We start from the raw sequence: 18640 nt of genomic DNA, 5'->3' as shown, positions 1-18640 counted from the left end.
TGTGCTCGCGGTTTTCTTTTATTCTAGGATGAAAGGAAGAATTGTCTTAAATACAGTGTAAATTCCAACAGAAACACCAAAAAGATTAAAAAGGAGTTCATTAAAGCACGTCTATGAATTTCACATAATTGCATGCCAACAAAGAGCTTGACAGAGGCTACAATAATGATTTCGTCCAGAAGATGGTGTCAGCAAGTTAAATATTTTGAAATTACAGACACCACCTTGAAATAGATTTTAATGTGGAATATAACTTAAAAACAGTGAATCTATTTATAAATACTCTAAGAGTATCGCTCTTTTAATAACTGTTGCATGAATTATTTCACATTACAGTTTACACTGAAAGACTTATGTCATTTCATATTTCATTTATAAAGAGTTTAGGTACTATCTAGTTTGAGGCTGTTGACTATTACACTATTGCAGCCAGGTTAGACAAACTTTTGGTACAATTTGAACGCTACATCATTGCTTTGTGTTAAGCAGAATATAATTTACGATGGATACCTCTGAGTATTGAGTTGTGTGTGTTTATACGTTGTCAGAGCAGGTATCACGCCGAGGCGCCAAAATCATGCAGTGACGTCAAGGCGGCTGCCGAAATATGCGTCAAGTAATTTGTACATTATTACACTAGCCGGAAACGAAATATTTATTGACATTAATAAATACTATTACGATGAATAATGTTGAGTTTGACGAGCCTAATGAATTAAAGACTTACAATTGCAATGCCTGATGCTTCATCTCAAACCATTTTCAGAACATTAGAAAGGTAAATACTGAAATTATTGCAGTGATTCTTTTCAAGTATACTTTTGTTTTGAAAGCTGTATCCGGATGTTAGGTACTGAAACTAATTGTACTAGCCTTGATTCGCAATGCTAGAAGGCTAACACAACATTCGATCGATACTAAATATTCTTTTTGCGTGTAGTTGCAGACATGTGACGCGTATGATTGTTGGGTGCGTGGGTGTTAGTCCCAAACTTTTTAACTATTGTTTTATGTAAGGACGGTCATATTGGGAAAAAACATACCGATTGATCCAACTATAGCTTGCTAAGAACAACTTAGCTTTTAGCAACGGAAATCTAGCAAGTAGATCACAGGCTAGGTGGCAACCATTTCTGTTGAGACGCTCAGACCGCCGGCTGTGGAGCTACTTGTGTCACCCAATTGACACAATAGGTAAGAATGTTTTGTTTTCAACGGTTATCGCTTAAGAAATAACTCTAACAAACACCTCCAAAGTGATTTTTTTTGTTATTTCCGTCTAAAGAATAAGACATTAAGTTAGCACAGCGTGTTTTCCAAAGTTAGCAGCCGAGCTATGTCTAATTTTAAAATGTTATACAACTGCTCCAGAAAACTGTCACAACCTGTTTCGGATGTCAAATGAACGAGAGACAATGCTTCAAGATTACAACGTCGAAATATGTAAACTGGTTATTTGTGTTTGTTGTTTTTTTTTTAACTGTAAATATGGCTGACTGTACTCCTGAATTAAGGATATAGTTCTGTTGGGAGGATGTGTCTTTCTTTGAGCTGATTGGCCCGAGATGCATCAATCAGATATGCCTGATTGCTGATAGGCTGATTCCCCCCCGTGTTATCACAAGTTGGGAAGGGAATTATGTTTGTCTGGAGAGGGGTAGGCTCCACCAATGCTGTACATGCCCAAGACACACCACAGGAAATGGTGCCCATACGACACTAGTGGTTAAGAGATCCAACCAACCAAGAATTCGTTTCCGTTGACGGAGATAATTCTAATGTAACAACATTTATTCCTCGAATGACCTAATAGGATGTTTCCCTTCGGGGATGAATAAAGTATCTATCTATCTATCTATCTATCTATAGAAACGAAGTGTATTATTTAGTGCCTCCTAGTGGTAACAAAATAAACTTCACTAATTGAAAAAGAACGGTATTGTTTTTAATAATAATAATAATTTCCTTTGTATTGCCATTCTTTGTAACAATGTACACAGAACGAAATGTCGATACACCTGACCCGTTGTAGCGAGCCGATGCAGCCGCAGCCAACAGAGGGCGCCGCCATTTTACCAATGTTATAAGTCTTAGGTATGACTCGGCCGAGGCGCGAACCAGCGACCTCCCAGTCTCAAAGCGGGCGCCTTACCATCTAGGCTAATAAGCAAAATAAGTGTAAAATTGCCCATGTTAGTTTGAACTAAAACGATTTGGTAACATTTATCGATCGCCTTTTTTAATATTTCATGTCGGTAAGTCCGGTGTTCAATTCCAGCTACCGCGGCCTCCATATGTGGAGTTTGTATGGTTTTCCTGTCCTTGTGTGGGTTTCCTCCCACATTCCTGAAAACATGCATGTCAGGTTAATTGGCCGTTCCAAATTGTCCCATGGTGTGAAGGAGCTACCTCTGTGTGCCCTGCAATTGGCTGGCAACCAGTTCAGGGTGTGAACCGATTATACCGATTTACTTAAGTGGCAACATCGTGTGACCACAATCACGGAACTGTCAAAAAGATGATGTGGTCTCAGTCAGGCCTTTCAGAGCAGATGCATGTACTGTATTGGGTCTACCCACATTACAAGTAGCAACTTTGGACAGAGACGTTTTACTTTGGATCATGGGAAAGTGTAAATTTAATCAGAAGTGGCTGTCTGACAAACTTTTTTTCACCATAACTAAAATGTGTACGAGGCACGATGTATTAAGTGCATGGGCATTAAAAAATATTGAATTTAACTTGTCTTAAGCTGTACTCAGATAGTGTGCCCGCTTTGAGACTGGGAGGTCGCTGGTTCGCGCCTCGACCGAGACATACCTAATTGGTATAATGGCGGCGCCCTCTGGCTGCGGCTGCATCGACTCGCTACAACGGGTCAGGTGTATCGACATTTCGTTCTGTGTACATTGTTACAAAGAATGACAATACAAAGGAAATTATTATTATTATTATTATTAAAAGGGAAAATATTTAAGTTTAAATCTTTTTAAGGACACCTCAAATGATGCCACCTTTAAAGGTACTTTTGTCAATTTAGTAATGCTTGAATTGTGTCTTAAATATTCAGCATTTATATCTGAATAAAATAAGTTTTGTTAGTCAATTCCAACAAAACAAAATTGAGGTTGATGCTTTGTAAATAGCAATATAAACCATCTTTTAGATTGTTCTGCACCGTAATATAAGCTTTTTTTTTTCCAACTAGCTCATATTTTTTTACTAAATTTTAATTCTACAGGACGCTACGTGTGATCAGTGGCCTATGAGGAAGCCGCGTCGAAAAGACCTGGTGGACCCAGGATGTGGCAAAGATGACAATAAATCCGAGGGGGCACCAGTTGGTGGTTGTGGCGTTGGTTTCTGCCAGCGTTCCTCATCACCATACAGACTCAAAGCGTCTCCAAGCAGAGAAACACTTAGCTATGCCCAGGCTCAAAAGGTTGTGGAAGTGGAGCTTGATGGCAGACTTCACCATATTTCTGTTTTGGAACCCTTGGCCATCATAACTGAAGATGAAATGATGGTGCAGGACATTACAGAGTGCATTAGCAACAAAGAAAACAGCGAGCAGCAGTCGCCTCTCGTCAGTGCTACGCAAATTGTCAGCAAACCTGTCACGCCCCGTGGCTGTCGGAAAGACTTTAAATGTCTGCCTTTTAAGTCTCCGCCCCCTTTAAAAAAATATTGCTCCCGTCCTCAACCACAAACGCCTAATAAGTTAAATGCAACGCACAATCACCCAACATTGCTCCCTGAGCCTTCGTTTCGCCTTGTGGACACCTTTGCCCATTCAAAGGCACCTCCTTTGCCCACTGCATACTACCGCTACATTGAACATTCGGCCGAGGACCAAGAGGTTTTGGCAGAATATGACATGGACGATGAAGACTCCGCTTGGTTGGAGATGGTTAATGCCACCCGGACAGCAGAGGGATGCAGCACCTTATCGGCAGACATGTTTGAGCTTCTGGTAGACCGCCTTGAGGATGAGGCCTACCAGGAGACGCGTGTCCGCGTGCCCTCTCAAAACATTGATGACGACGCTTTTTGCTGCGTGTGCCTGGATGACGAGTGCCTTAATAGCAATGTCATCCTCTTTTGTGACGTGTGCAACTTGGCCGTTCACCAGGAATGCTATGGCGTCCCCTACATCCCTGAGGGTCAGTGGCTGTGCCGCTGCTGCCTTCAGTCTCCTCAGAATCCTGTTGACTGTGTTCTGTGTCCTAATAGAGGTGGCGCCTTCAAGCAAACTAGTGATGGCCGTTGGGTGCATGTCGTCTGTGCCATCTGGATCCCTGAAGTATGTTTTGCCAATACAATTTTTTTGGAACCAGTAGAAGGTGTTAAAAACATCCCCATTGCACGCTGGAAACTTACATGCTACCTGTGCAAGCAAAAAGGCCGCGGGGCATCCATCCAGTGCCACAAGGCCAACTGTTATACTGCCTTTCATGTCACTTGCGCACAGCGTGCTGGACTGTTCATGAAAATCGACCCGGTGCGAGAGACTAACGTTAATGGGACCACATACTCAGTCAAAAAGACAGCATTTTGTGAGTCTCACTCACCTGCAGGCCAGGACGACAGCTCAGATGAAGAAAGTGAAGGTCGAGTGGTGGGCAGCAAAAGGAGGGCTTGTCGAGGACGCAGTGCCTACACGATCGGTCCTGTGACACCCAAAAAAGGCAGAAAGTCTGAAAGTGATGGGAAACTTGAGAAAAAGAAAGGAAGGGAGGACACAAGCTTCACAGCACAAAATGCTTCACCACAAGTAATAGTGCCTGAAATACCCACAAGCAGGTATCTTTGGTTATTTCATACTTGGTATATGAAAAATATTGTCCTTTAAAATTTCTTAAAATGCTGCATAGATACCACAATTGGCTAGTAACTGTTATGTTTATGAAAATATGTTTTTTAATGTATTGTTTATTATTCAAGGACAGAAAGGAAAACACAAATTGGAAGATATTTCTGTTCGTACTCCTAATAAAAATGCAAACTATGAATTTTAATGTATTGCTTATGTCCAGGTTGAATGCCATCTGCAAAGGTATTCTCTTTCAAAAGAAGAACCAATTCATGCAGAGGTTGCATAGCTACTGGTTACTGAAACGTCAGTCCAGAAATGGTGTGCCACTGGTCCGTCGTTTGCAGTCAAATGTTCAACCCCAACGAAACAATGAACAGGTCAGCCTGACAATCCAGAATCTTTCTCAGCCCTATTCTTGGCATTCTGAGCAACGTTCTTAGGCTGTATGGATATTTCGGAGATGTAGAATGTATTCAACGAGGAAACCAATGAACTGATTTTATTTATTTTAATATTTCACCTTATAGCTTGAGGTGGTTGATGAAGAAGTATCTGCAGCAAGAGACACTCTGAGATATTGGCAGAAGCTTCGACATGACCTCGAGAAAGCAAGGCTGCTGGTCGAACTCATCCGTAAAAGGGAGAAACTCAAGCGAGAACAGGTAACATTGAGCAAGGCTTGAGTTACACTATACGACAACATCCCAATTCTAATCATCACCCCTCAGTGCCTGTTGGTGTTTTTTGGAGTGATAATATAAAATATCACTCTGGACTTATAAATGATGTAATCAGGGAGGATGTCATGGATTGACATCTAAAAAACAATAAAATATGTAAATTCCGGCCCGCCATTCCTCAGGATTAAAGTAAAAAGCATTCAACCTGGTTTGCATTTCCTCCTTAGTTTTAATTGATCATTTAACATTACTTCAATTGTAGCCTTAAAGGCATTGCAAAAGACAATTTTTTCCAATTAGGCTCAGAACGTGTAGTGTTCTTCCCCACCACCATGCAGAGTTCCAAAATACTACGCGCGCCATGGATCTTGAGAAATAAATTTTTAAAGTAAACAGTTTGACCTTCTATCCTCTAAAGCTGTTGCGTCACAGGATGCCAACGAGAGTTGAAACAATAGCCCGTTGAAAAACAGGCGCCGATTGTAGATATCAGCGAATGCAAAGCGCCTATTTTCGCTTGGAGTAAATGGAACTTTGCCTACCGTTTTGCTGGGGGACTTCCCACTGTTTTGTGTGCGTGCTTTGATCATCAATAGCTGCATTTGGTAAATTTACCTGCCATCTTGTACAGCATGCGTTCCTTTTTTGCCTTCGCCTCCTTTCAAGTATGTGATTGTGACTTTTCCTTTTGTGTTTTTTGCCGTGTGTCTTACGATTAACATGTTATTGTCCAGATAGCTCCTGTAAGCGTGCAGGCTCCAGAAGACTTCCAGTTTTGTTTGGTCTAGGTTGGTCCCGTTAGCAGTCGGCTAGCTGGCTTGCCTGCCATGCTTATTGTTTTTCCTCCCGGCTGGGTTCGATTTTGTTGCTGTGGTAGTTTTTTTGTTTTATTTGCTCCATGTTATCCTGGCTGCCTACTGCATGCTTTTGGTCGGCCAGCGTCCCACTTTTACTCTGATCAGTCCCAGTTAGCCTTTTTTATCAGCCGGCTAGCCTGCCGTGTCCCGGTTGGTTAAGCTCCTGCTGGCTCTCTGTGTGTTATTTTTTCCCCATTTTGTCTGCTCGCCATTTGTTGTTCCATTGCTGCACACATCTGCGGCTCAATGCCTAGGCATTTTCCACAAAAACTACCAAAACTTTGCCTAAAACACTCAAAACCTTTTCAACTAGTTAAAGCTAAATCAATATGGTGGCTGGCTTGCTAGGGTACTGGTTTTCTTCACACGACGTCAGAGCTCAGGAAGAGACCGTTTTCAATGTGCTTTCTCGGAAAATAGTTGGAATATTCCAATGAAACACACACACACACACATTATATATATATATATATATATATATATATATATATATATATAAATAATTATGCGAAAAACATGTAATATTTTCTCACATTTCGTACGTTTTAGCACTTGGGCATCCCTTAAAACAGTTTATGATTTTGATGCTCAGGTTCTTTTTCCCGAATGTGTTTGTGGTTATCTAGATTATTTTTATCGTTTTTTTTTTTGTTTTTTTTTCTTACCTCTTTTAATAGAAAAGTTACTCGGCAGATGTACAGTTTCTTCTACCAATATTATTTACGCCCGTTGAACAATTTCAGATCAAAGTCCATCAGGCAACTCTAGAGCTGCAATTGACCCCAATGTTGTTGTTACTACGCTCAACTTTGGACCAACTACAAGAGAAGGACCCAGCTAAGATTTTTGCAGAACCAGTCGATATCAAGGAGGTTAGACATTTTAAATATTTTCATCTAAAAGAAATACATACTTTATCCTACATGTGATAGTGAAATTAAGGATTGTGATGTATGTGTAACAACTTAATCTTGTTAACTGGTTATGAGGTGCATCCAACTCACACCTTGCTTATCGTCTTAGGTACCAGACTACACTGAATTCATAAGCCATCCAATGGATTTTTTAACGATGCGCTCTAAGCTTGAAAATCATATCTACCACTCTGTGGCTGACCTGGAGGTTGACTTCAACTTGATGGTGTCAAATTGCCTACTGTATAACAGTAAAGACACAGTCTTTCACCACGCTGCACTACGTCTTCGGGACCTTGGGGGAGCCGTATTGCGCCACGCCCAACGGCAAGTCATCAACTTGGGCCTGGAACTGGATACTGGCATGCACCTACTTGAGTCACCACAAAAGCGAGAATTTTTCAACTATACATGGGAGGATGGTAGGATGCCTGTAGTTTTTCTGATTTCGATACACTCACTGTATGCCTGAAAAATGACAATAATTCGGTGACAATGGTCAGAATCTGATATGTTGCGGTAAAAGTACAATGAACCCTTGTTTATTGCGGGGGTTAATTTCCAAAAGAACCTTTGCTTGGTAAAACCCAAGATGTATAACACATTTCTACAATTATGATGCAATTTAATACTTTATTATTCACTGTAAATAAATAACAAACCATTTTTACAGGCCCAATCATTTTTTAAACTATACTGTATAGTACTTTAATCTGTAAAAACATTTTTCACCAAGAGAGTAGGGACTAGTTAGACAATCAGAATGCAGAGCACAATGCATGATGAAAATCCGTGAAGCAGCGAGACATTTATTGGCTTAAAAACTGAGTTTAACAGGGATAACCGTTATTGACATTAAATTATTTTAATATGTGTTGTTCTCACAAATTACAAAACTAAATCAGTCCAAAAAAGCAGTCATGAAGGTTGCAATAGGACATGATTGAATGTTACTTTTTTTTTAAATTATCATTTACAATTACATCTTACTGTAACTTCATCAGTTAAATAAGAAACAAAAAAGACCCATTCACTATGGTTTTCAATAAGGTAAATCAGTCAAATTTTAGAATTATTAAGAAAACAGCAACTGTCCACTCCCTTGCCAGTTAGTTAATAACGAGTGTGAAAAGCGAATTCTCCTATAGCACACTGACATGCAGTGCTCTTTCACTTTAAGCAGCACCAACTTTTATCAAGTTTCTTACACTTTTTGTGGCTTGTGTCCAACACTGCTGTGCTCTATTGAGTGTCCCACAGTGCCCACAAAAGGGACATATTCAAATAAAATTAACCTGCATGCACTTACTTATTTTGCTTGTTTTGTTACAGTGGACAGTGTGTTGGACCCAGACAACCGTCTTCATATGACTGTGGAAAATCAGCTGAAAGAGCTTCTTGACAAACTGGACTTTGTCAACTCGGCACGATTTAGCAGCGCCCGAACGCGACGTGTGCGGCTGCTCCGCCGTGAGATTAACATCCTTCGGTTCCGTCAGGGTCCACATCGCCATAGCCTTACCAACGGCCATCTAAAGGAACACAGCGATGATGAAGATGATGCAGATTACATCAAGGCAGAAAACAGCCTTCCACTGTCAGACAAAGGTTAGTGAATGAAATCCAGCGCCCGAAAGAAAAAAACGTGCAGGCGCATGTTATTTTCCTCTCCCTTTAAAGCCGCTTTTGTTTCGATTAGACCAGTTGTGAACTTGAGCTAATGGCACATTGTCCTCAGGTAATTGAGCCAGGGTCTCCCCTACGCACCAACCCCAACCACCCCACTGTCTCCAGTCTAGTAAGTAGGGGCCCACCAAGTCTCGTTAGCCTCGGCTGTCTCACAACTCTCTCCAAGTGCACTCTGCTCTTCTTCAACACATCACTCTCATTGGACTTACCACTCTCCATTGGCCACATATTTTTCAATCATGCCATATCATCCCACTTCAGTTTGAGGCAGACATGTTTCCTAAAGTAGAAGGACAAGGAGAAACTTATCTTTTGAGTGAAACCGTTAAAGGCCAGCCCTGATACCAAGGCGCTGGTGTACATGTGGCTGTACAGGCTGAAATTTGTGACAAAGCAGGTATGACACAATGCAACTAATTGAGCCATATTGTCTGCCTATCCAGCACTGAGCTGCACTTCAATCCTTCTTATGCGTTATGCAATTATTTTTTTTTATTTTTTTCATTTAATTAATGGCCATCCCAGTTACAGTAAACTTGAACTGTGATGTAATGTACTTATTTGTATATCACACTTTTTTCTACCTAAAAAAGAACTCGAAGTTTTGGATGTGCATTATACATAATGTATTATGTCGCATAGCATTGGATGCAATGGGAATAAATCTCGGGTCCCAGCGATGAGAGTGCTGAATCCTAACCACAAGACCACCAGTGACGTACGGAAAGGCATTATATTGTATGTCATTATCACACTATTTTTATATACGGTACCAAAGACGAATGTTAGAGGGAAAACAAGGTCGTTCTGAGAGATAAATAGAAAAATGAATGACTAGGGAAACAATTTTTTGGTGTATCTGATGATTAATCAGACCTTGAAGGACATTAAATAAATACATTATGAAATGTATCTTGGTATTGTGTTTATAGTTTGCGTTGGCAATAAATGATTTTAATCATGGCTGTTCATAGTCAAGAATGATTGTCACTTGCAATGCTTAGTTTGAGCTGAGAAAAAGTTCAACAAACTTATACCGAATTTTTATAAAAAATTAGGGGTGTGCGTCATACACAAGCGTGCGTTATACTCACAGATTTGGTGTCTATAGATCAGGGGTGGTGAACAAGTTTGAAACAAAGAGCCGAAATTTTTAATTGGGAGAGCCACACCACACACTGACCTGCCATGACAGACACACACACAATTAAAAACATATTATTTCCCATAACACACTCCTCTCCTTACAATACAACAAGTATTGTTCTTTCGTTGATTTCAAGGAATGTGTCCACCCCTCAATACACACAAAAAAAAACTAAACACGAAACAAGGCAAAGAGCCACAGTATATAGAAAATAGGATGAGGAAGAGCCACATTCGGCTCTAGAGCCACGTGTTCGCCACCACTGCTATGGATGTTGATGGCAGTTCAAGAGCATGTATGTTTGTTTACACTAAATGATTATTTTATCATTATGATAAACAGCTGTAAGTAGTTAGATATTTTATACTGAGATAATAAAATAATGACAGTTTTACCCACAAAATTATTTTCTTGAAAACTTTTTTACCTATTATGGTAATTACATTCTAGGATTAGTTAGTTAGTTAGTTAGTTTTGTTACGCTTTAGAGGTTCCACCGAAGCCCAAGTTTCTTAGCGCTGTGGATACAAAGTTGGGTGGAATTCTAGTCCACAGCCATGACACCATTCTCCAGCGTGACTGCAACCTCACCGCATCACACTACATACTCAGTGCTCATGTTATGGCAGGTAATGAAGATTAAAAACAAATTTTGCATTTCTTCCCCTCTTCCAGAGGACCTCAAATCCACATCGCCGCCAACACTGGAACCGACTGAACCGGCTCCTCCTCCACGCCTCGGAGACGCACCCTTGGAACCTCCTACGCTGCGACCAATCACCAAGGAACCTTCGCTCTCCAACTGGCGCTGCAAACGGCGAAAGCTCGCTCGTGGCCTGGCAGACTGTGACGCAAAAGGCGTCTTTTGCAGTGAGTCCCGGGAGAAGTCGCCACCACCATTTTTGCACAAGGAGGAGGTGGTGGCCAACGGGTTCCCTGACCTTAGCGCCTCCACAAGGCCCCTCAATGGCGGTGTTGGGCGACGGACTTCTGTTTTGTTCAAAAAGGCCAAAAATGGGGCGAAATTGTTTAGAGACAGTACATTGCTCAATGGGAAGACGTCGCAGGACGACAGTATAAGCACTTCACCCTCCACACCCAGCACCCCTTCGACTACGCCTTTATCCTCCCCTACCAAAACTCCTCAGAAAGCCATAGGACCCCTGTGCCTGAATGATCCATGGACTCCCGTGCGAGATATGAGCTCAGATGGAGAACTAGAAAAAATGGTTGATCATAGCCTGCAAAGTGGTAAGAAGCTTAATAACTGTTTTGTCTTTTTTTTGTTTGTAACTATTCTATTTTTGACAATACCGACACTAGGACGCACCATGTGAAAGGGTGCAGTCTCCTTTGCTGGTTACAAAATGTATTTAACACATACACAAGACGCACCCCATTATAGGATGTGGGAGCTTTCTGCTTGCGTCCGCCATACAACAACACAGACAAGCATACAAGTGTGTGTATTTAAAAATACATCATTGTGCTTTGTTTAAGAATTGATTTATAAAGTAAAACACACGGATAAAAACATTTTTTTCAAGAGCTGGTGCAAAACAGTTTGGCCTTTACGAGTTTACCAGTGTTCTGCCGAAACGATCTACCTTGCCGAGACATCTTGTCAATGCCTAGTGCACATGGGCAGAAGGCTGAATGCGATTTCCTACAGAGAGTTCTTAAATTTTTAGTGTTGATTTTGTCTTATTTGACTTTCACTGCTTTAAAATACTGTTTATGGCATAGCTTTTGGGCCAGGCTGGTAGCTTTTCAGCATGGTGTTTGTTGACTACGGTAATCACGCACTGTATAAATGCCAACCCTCGTTCTGAGTTTCAGTTTTGCTAGTTTTAGATAGATGGATAGATAGATAGATACTTTATTCATCCCCGCAGGGAAATTCACATTTTACTTGTTAAGGAAGAAAACAACCGTCAAAATCCTCGTGTTCTGTTTCACACCAGAACAGCTTTGACGCTTTCATAAAACGAAAGCACCAAGATGATAACGATAACTTTCAAATTGCAGCGTTAGCATCTCTGGGTTCTTCCGTAAACAATGCCTGACCTCACGTGTCCTCTTCTGCTCTTTGCAAACCCGTAGCGAACAGGAGAGAATGCATAAAAGTCACAGGAGATGCCATACAAGTTAGAAATGGAAACAATCTCAGAAAAACATCGAATTTTACCCCAAAGTATTTTGAGTTTTAACTCGGCCAAGGCTCGAACCTGTGCCCTCCCAGACTCCAAAATCTGTCCGCTGATTTACAGGAAACTCGAGGTGCACTGCGCAATAGGGCACATTTGAAGAAAATCTAAGAAATTTCTGTGCGCCTTATGGTCGTGAAAATACGATACACATTTTGTTTAAATTGTGTTTTTTGTCAACTTGCTCTTAAATTTGATTTCAAAAAGCATTAAAAAACTCTTAAAAGTTATTGAATTCAACTAGCTTTAGGAACACTGTTTTGCTCCATTTTATCTTCAGGAAGTCTTCCAGTACAATTAAAGCTAGCTCAACCTGACAATCATGGTCATCCTTGTGATCTCAGTGCACATTGGTTAAGATCTTCCATTTAGAATAGAATAATATAAATCAATTTCTTGGGTTCTTTGTTCTAATACCCCAAAACAAAGGTGCATACAAACATACAAGTAGATCAAAAAAACCTCCCCGTTTGTTGAAACATAGGCTAGCCAAGAAACCTATCAGCTTCCGCCAGGGCCACCCAATGATTTCTTGCAAGTAATAGTGTGATAAACATGTGTTCTGAATCATTTGAATCTGAAGACTTGTTTGAGTTCACCATGGATACAGCATAACTAAAATAGCTGCCAAATCCTGGAAATGCATTGCAATTTTGTTTCCCTTATTGCATAACCATGGTAACATACCGTATTTTCCGCACAATAAGGCGCACCTAAAAGCCTTTATTTTTTTCAAAAGCTGACCATGCGCCTTATAATACAGTGCGCCTTATTTATGGATCAACATTAAGTCGCAAAGTCTTGCAACTAACTTGCAGCCGCCCACTAGATTTTCCCCCGAACGCCAAGTAGTCCACGGTGTATGCTGGGATTTATTTACCGGCGTTTCATTGGCTAACCAATGTGTCAATCATCATTTGAATCGATCACTATTGGCTAAAGTTATTCGGAGGTCAAGGGGCGGATCCTTTTTATCATTTACAGGCTGGCATTGGCTTAAACGGCAAAGCAAAGCCTGCAATTGGCCAAAAAAGATGTGTCAATCATCAGTTGAATCGATCGCTATTGGCTAAAGTTATTCGGAGGTCAAGGGGCGGATCCTTTTTATCATTTATATATATATATATATATATATATATATATATATATATAAATCAAAGCGGCGCTGCCACGAGCGGCTGCCTTTTCCAGCAGCTGCCCTATTGTTTTATTGTCTGCTCCTATCTTCCCGTTTTGACAACTACACTATGGATTACTTCTATCCTATGGACATGGGTTTTAACGCACAAGAAATGCGTGTATTCAAGGAATTTCAACTCCTTGCCCTGAAAAATTCTCGTGCCGGCGTGATGAAGGGGCCTATCGTGGAAGAAAAGCCGGAGCTAGCGAAGCGGCTAGCGGCGTTATAAGTCTTCGGTACCATCCGTAATCATGGTAAATGCGAACTCACGACCAAATAAGATCATCGAGTGCTGGTGGAAAACATCGAAGCGCACAGGGAGCGCAGTTGCTGTGTTTTGCGGAAACGTGGCTCACGTTTAGCATTCCGGACGCTAACGTGTAGCTACCCGGAGCAATCCGGCTTCAACGTCGCTAAACAGAGACACGAAAGCTGGGGGGAATCGGAGAGGAGGCGGACTTGCTAACACGAGGTGGTGTATCCTGGATTTTCACAAAGAAAAGTTTTCCATCTGCCGCAGGGATGTCGAATTTTTGGACTGGCGTGACGTCATCCACTTCGCTACAAGCACCCCTAGGGCATCATGTTCATCTGTTAATAAACAACGGGGTAGACTGCTGGAAGTGTGAATTTCCCTACGGGGATGAATAAAGTATCTATCTATCTATCCATTTACAGGCTGGCATTGGCTTAAACGGCAAAACAAAGCCTGCAATTGGCCGAAAAAGATGAATGTGTATAGCACGTGGTTGACGGCATACAGAAAGCATTTTTTACTATACTGTATTTGTAAATATTTTATTCTGGATTTACTACACTCACGGATATGAGGACATTGGCTGCACATTATTATGAACACAACGACTTCGGTGAGCTACTCCGGCTATATATTATCCCTGTATCTTGTTTCAGACTGAACTCGATGTTTCTGTGATAAGCGGTGCAGATAATGGATGGAATGGAGTGTCTATTTTTAAATTAAACTCAATTCCAAGTGTTTATTGTCATATGCACAGTAAAGTTGCGAGCGAAAAAGAAAATAGAAACTAAGGAATGGTTGGTATTTCTTGAATCCCAAGACTTTAACCTTCCGAATGATGGAACGATGCATTTGAGTGACATCGTACGGACACCGCATCCGTACGTGTTCTCGACACGTATTTGCGTCTTTGCAAGCTTTCGGAATGTTAAGGGGGTAATAAGTTGGACTGAACTATCTGACGGTTTTGTCCACGTTCCCATTGTAGCGCCTTATAATCCGGTGCGCCTTATGTATGTCAAAAATAGGACCAAAAACTATTTTTTCGAGGTGCGCCCTATAACCCGGTGCGCCTTATAGTGCGGAAAATAAGGTAATTGTTTTCATAAATGATCATTTCCCATTGATCACGTGGTAGTTTTCTTTGTATTTTTTTATTTAGTGTTTGGTATTTTTAAAAACCTGAGTAAAGTAAATCCAATCTAGTTTTTCCTTGATTTTCGTCATGATCATCATCAGCCTATCCATCTGCTTGCATCTGTGCTTTCAGGGCTGACCAATGGCTTTGACAAGCACAATGATGACGGGTCTGATTCTGAATACAACCCCATTCCCGTCCTGCACAAAGAAATGTAACTACCACTCTGTCCCACTTTTCTGTTTTTTTGACTCAGCGGTAATTGCATGATGTATTTATCGTGTTGTAGCACCTCGCCACCAAAGCGAAGCTTGGGTAAACCTGCCCTTTCCAAAGTTCAATTCCTGGGGATCGTCAACGGAGACGCTGATTACACTGGTGTGTGTGTGTTTGTTTTTACTTATTTTTCCCCCATCACTGTGACGTAAAATGCAAGTCCTATATTCTTATTTACAGGTAATGGAAGCCAAACATCTGAGGATGAGACTGAGCTAGAGCCTCTAGATTTGGTTTGGGCCAAGTGTCGTGGATATCCTTCCTACCCAGCCTTGGTATTCAAGATTTGCATGACTTAACCCATATTCTCCCTGCACTCTGTCAAACCTCCTCTAGCGTTGTCAGTATGGCTGAACCCAAGTCTTTTATAGATCATCGACCCGGAGATGCCAAAAGAAGGCTTGCTGCTCAATGGGGTCCCCATTCCAGTCCCCCCCAATGATGTCCTCCGATTAGGTGAAGAAAGGCAGGAGGAGAGCATCCAGAGGCTCTATTTGGTCCTCTTTTTCGATAACAAGCGAACGTGGTGAGACGCAAATTCTGGTCTACGTGAATAGCATGGGCAGCACGGCGGAGCAGTGGTTAGAGCATGTGTGGCACAGTTCTTAGGTCATGAGATCGAACCTTCCAATGTGGAGTTTGCATGTTCTCCCTGTGCGTGTGTTTCCTCCGGGTACTTTTTTTTCCACCCACAATCCAAAAAAACATGCATGTCAGGTGATTTGGCCGGTTCAAATTGTGCCTAGGTGTGAATGAGCGAGTGACTTGTCTGTTTCTGTGTGCACTGCGACTGGCTGGCAACAAGTTCAGGGTGTCCCCTGCCCACTGCCCGAAGACAGCTGGGATGGGCTCTGGCACCCACGCCACCTTACTGAGGATATGCGGTGCAGATAATGAATGAATGAAATAACATTTTAAAATAAATACTAGTAGAGCACTGAGTACAATATATTTTTACTCCCTACCAGCTAGTATGATACTCCAAATGCTGTCAAGGACACAACATGACCTACAGATAATCCAGGTGGTATATAAAACAATTTGTCCTCTGAATTATGGAAAACACATCTATTTTTCCTTTTTAAATGACTCACTTTCTTTATTAGTATCAAGCCACCCTATGCTAACCGCTGCAGCAGAATTGAATCACACAATGGTTACCATGACACTAATTCTTTATCTTGGTTTTTCCATTGCTATTTGTAATTTCATTTCTCAGTAGTGACTGATTCCAATAATGATTGAAACATTGGTTAGCCCATGAAATTCCCAACATAAATATATGCATTGGTGACCCCCTATTTAACTAATTAGCAATATTAAAATGATAAAGTTCTCAGTGGTTTTGTAATAAATCCTGAACTTACGATGTTGTTTTTCAATGGCATTACAGATATAAAGAAGTTTTGTCAAAACAGTATTTTCTGGACTATAAGTCGCTCCACCCAAAAAGTGCATAATTCTATCAACATCTACCCAGGTCATATCCCTCGAGAGGGGTGACCGACAGCAAGACAAGCACACACAAAAAACAAAGAAAATATAAAATGGAAAAAGTAGCAAAAAAAACACACACATTTTTTGGACCATGGCCAACTCAAATGCCCAAACACCTAAACAAGTTAAGCACCTCGGCACCCAAGTTGGTCATGTTTTGGTTGGTTTGGACTTGGAGAGGATAGATGAGGAGCAAATGTTGAAGAGGATCTACAGAGCAGAAGTCAATGGAAGGAGACCAAGAGGAAGGCTGCGATTGATGTGGATGGATGGTGTTATGAGTGCACTGCAGGAAAGAGGTCTAAATGTAGTGTAAGTCAGAGCTCTTGTTGGTGATTGGAATGAGTGACTAGGTGTGAAAGGATAGTGGGATTGTGGACGCGTTCTAAGGGATGCGCAGGGCACCCGTATGATGCGGCAGGGGTAAACCACTGAAAGCTGTCGGGCCCTGCTGTTGAACAGAAGAGTGTCTTGTGTCACCCTGACCCGAGTGACATGGCCGCTTTCATTTGTCCCGGTTCATCTAGAGGGACAAAAGCATGACCAACTTGGGTGCCGAGGTGCTTAACTTGTGGGTGTTTGGGCATTTGGGTTGGCCATGGTCCAAAAACTTTTGTGTGTGTTTTTTTTTTCTACTTTTTCCCTTTTTTTTAATGTTCTTTGTTTTGTATGTGTTTGTCTTGCAGTCGGTTACCCCTCTCGAGAGATATGACCGGGGTAGATAGACTTGTCATGCACACCGATGTCTTTCAATTAAGCTCAGTTTAGCTTCTATATATTATTTCGTCTTACGCGTCTGTCCTTATATGCCGCAGGCAGTGGCTGTCTCGTGACAAAGTGACCCCGCTCGGAGTGGACAGCACGGCAGATAAGCTGCGCATTATGGAAGGCCGCAAGCCCAGCCTGCGCAAGTCGGTGCAGGTTGCTTACGACCGCGCCATGCTCCACCAGAGCAGAGTTAGCCACAATCAAGGTTTCGTCACCTCCTACTTCCTCTAGCGCACGTTCGCATCCGAGCCCGGGCGCCTTCGCTCCTTTCTCCGCTCGCTTCATTTGCTCGTGTTGTACATCCTGCAAATCAGCCAGAGCGCAATTTTGTGCGACAATGAACTCTGAAGCAATATTTAAACCACGGAGGACCTATGAATGGATCACTGCCATCTTTTATACAATAGCTTTTCTTAACTTTTATCTTTTATGAAATTTAGCTGTGCATATCAAATGTACAATTTGTATGCATTATGTGTGTAAGATGAAGTCTCTGCACTTTGCGTTGCTCTTCTAGATTTAGGCGCGAGGGAGCAACTAAGATAATTTGTGGACTTGCTGCGTAGTATGTGTGCGCCCGTATTTTGTGTCCGTGAACACAATTATTGTTTCATAGTTTTTCAAAATCTCTTATTTTGATACAAGAGAAATTATTTATTTATGTAAAACACAATTAAAGAGATAAAACGATATTGGTAAAACCAAGAAATGTATTTAAAATTTGAGGTTCAACAAACTTTTTAGATGGTAAATATCACTTTAGTACAGTTGTATTCTTTAAATTGCAAAGTGTCACTGTTAAGCAGACTGCAAATTCATGATTGCTAAACTGTTCACTGAGTAAGCATTTTACACTTTCTATTGTTTGTCAACAAAAACGGTCAAATATGGACAGATTTGCAGAGTAAAAAATGTCAATTCACCATATAGTGAGGTAGATTTCAGACTGTCATCAGTGACATGCAGATTTTGAATATTTTCCTCATGATTGACGCAAACCAACCCAAATATTTATTGTTATCAAATGGTGCATATTTTCTTTGACCACCAAATACTTTGTTTAAACCTTTACCTTCTCTTTTGGGAAGAAAAACCTCTATTAAAACCTTCTTGGATATCAGACCGACTCTTGTCTTTTTGATTGTGCAGTAAGGAAAGTTTTTTAAATTGGGTAACAATACTAAAGGACAAAGAAAATGTGTATTGATTGTA

General features: G+C 41.2%; 1 protein-coding gene across 1 annotated transcript; it reads left to right on the top strand.

Annotated features, from left to right (window-relative positions):
• Positions 1-833: 833 nt before the first annotated feature.
• Positions 834-18548, top strand: brpf3b (bromodomain and PHD finger containing, 3b). Its single transcript, XM_088331532.1, has 13 exons — positions 834-1194; positions 3242-4803; positions 5037-5193; positions 5344-5478; positions 7097-7225; positions 7377-7689; positions 8600-8875; positions 10779-11354; positions 15020-15101; positions 15177-15265; positions 15344-15438; positions 15535-15689; positions 17476-18548. The coding sequence occupies exons 2-13, from the start codon at positions 3266-3268 to the stop codon at positions 17657-17659; spliced, it is 3729 nt and encodes a 1242-aa protein (XP_088187658.1). The 5' UTR covers positions 834-1194; positions 3242-3265; the 3' UTR covers positions 17660-18548.
• Positions 18549-18640: the final 92 nt, after the last annotated feature.

Source organism: Urocampus carinirostris, chromosome 3 (assembly GCF_059441175.1).
Source record: "Urocampus carinirostris isolate Australia breed hairy pipefish chromosome 3, RoL_Ucar_1.0, whole genome shotgun sequence".
NCBI classification, from domain to species: Eukaryota; Metazoa; Chordata; class Actinopteri; order Syngnathiformes; family Syngnathidae; genus Urocampus; species Urocampus carinirostris.
The sequence above is the reverse complement of the archived record's forward strand: the minus strand, read 5'-3'. Positions and strand labels throughout refer to the sequence as shown.

Excerpts from the sequence above, each read along its gene's own strand:
- brpf3b (XM_088331532.1), top strand. The coding sequence starts at position 3,266 with ATGAGGAAGCCGCGTCGAAAAGACCTGGTGGACCCAGGATGTGGCAAA. Across the intron at positions 11,355-15,019 it reads TGATCATAGCCTGCAAAGTG|GGCTGACCAATGGCTTTGAC; the intron begins GTAAGAAGCTTA and ends CTGTGCTTTCAG. Across the intron at positions 15,266-15,343 it reads CGGAGACGCTGATTACACTG|GTAATGGAAGCCAAACATCT; the intron begins GTGTGTGTGTGT and ends TCTTATTTACAG.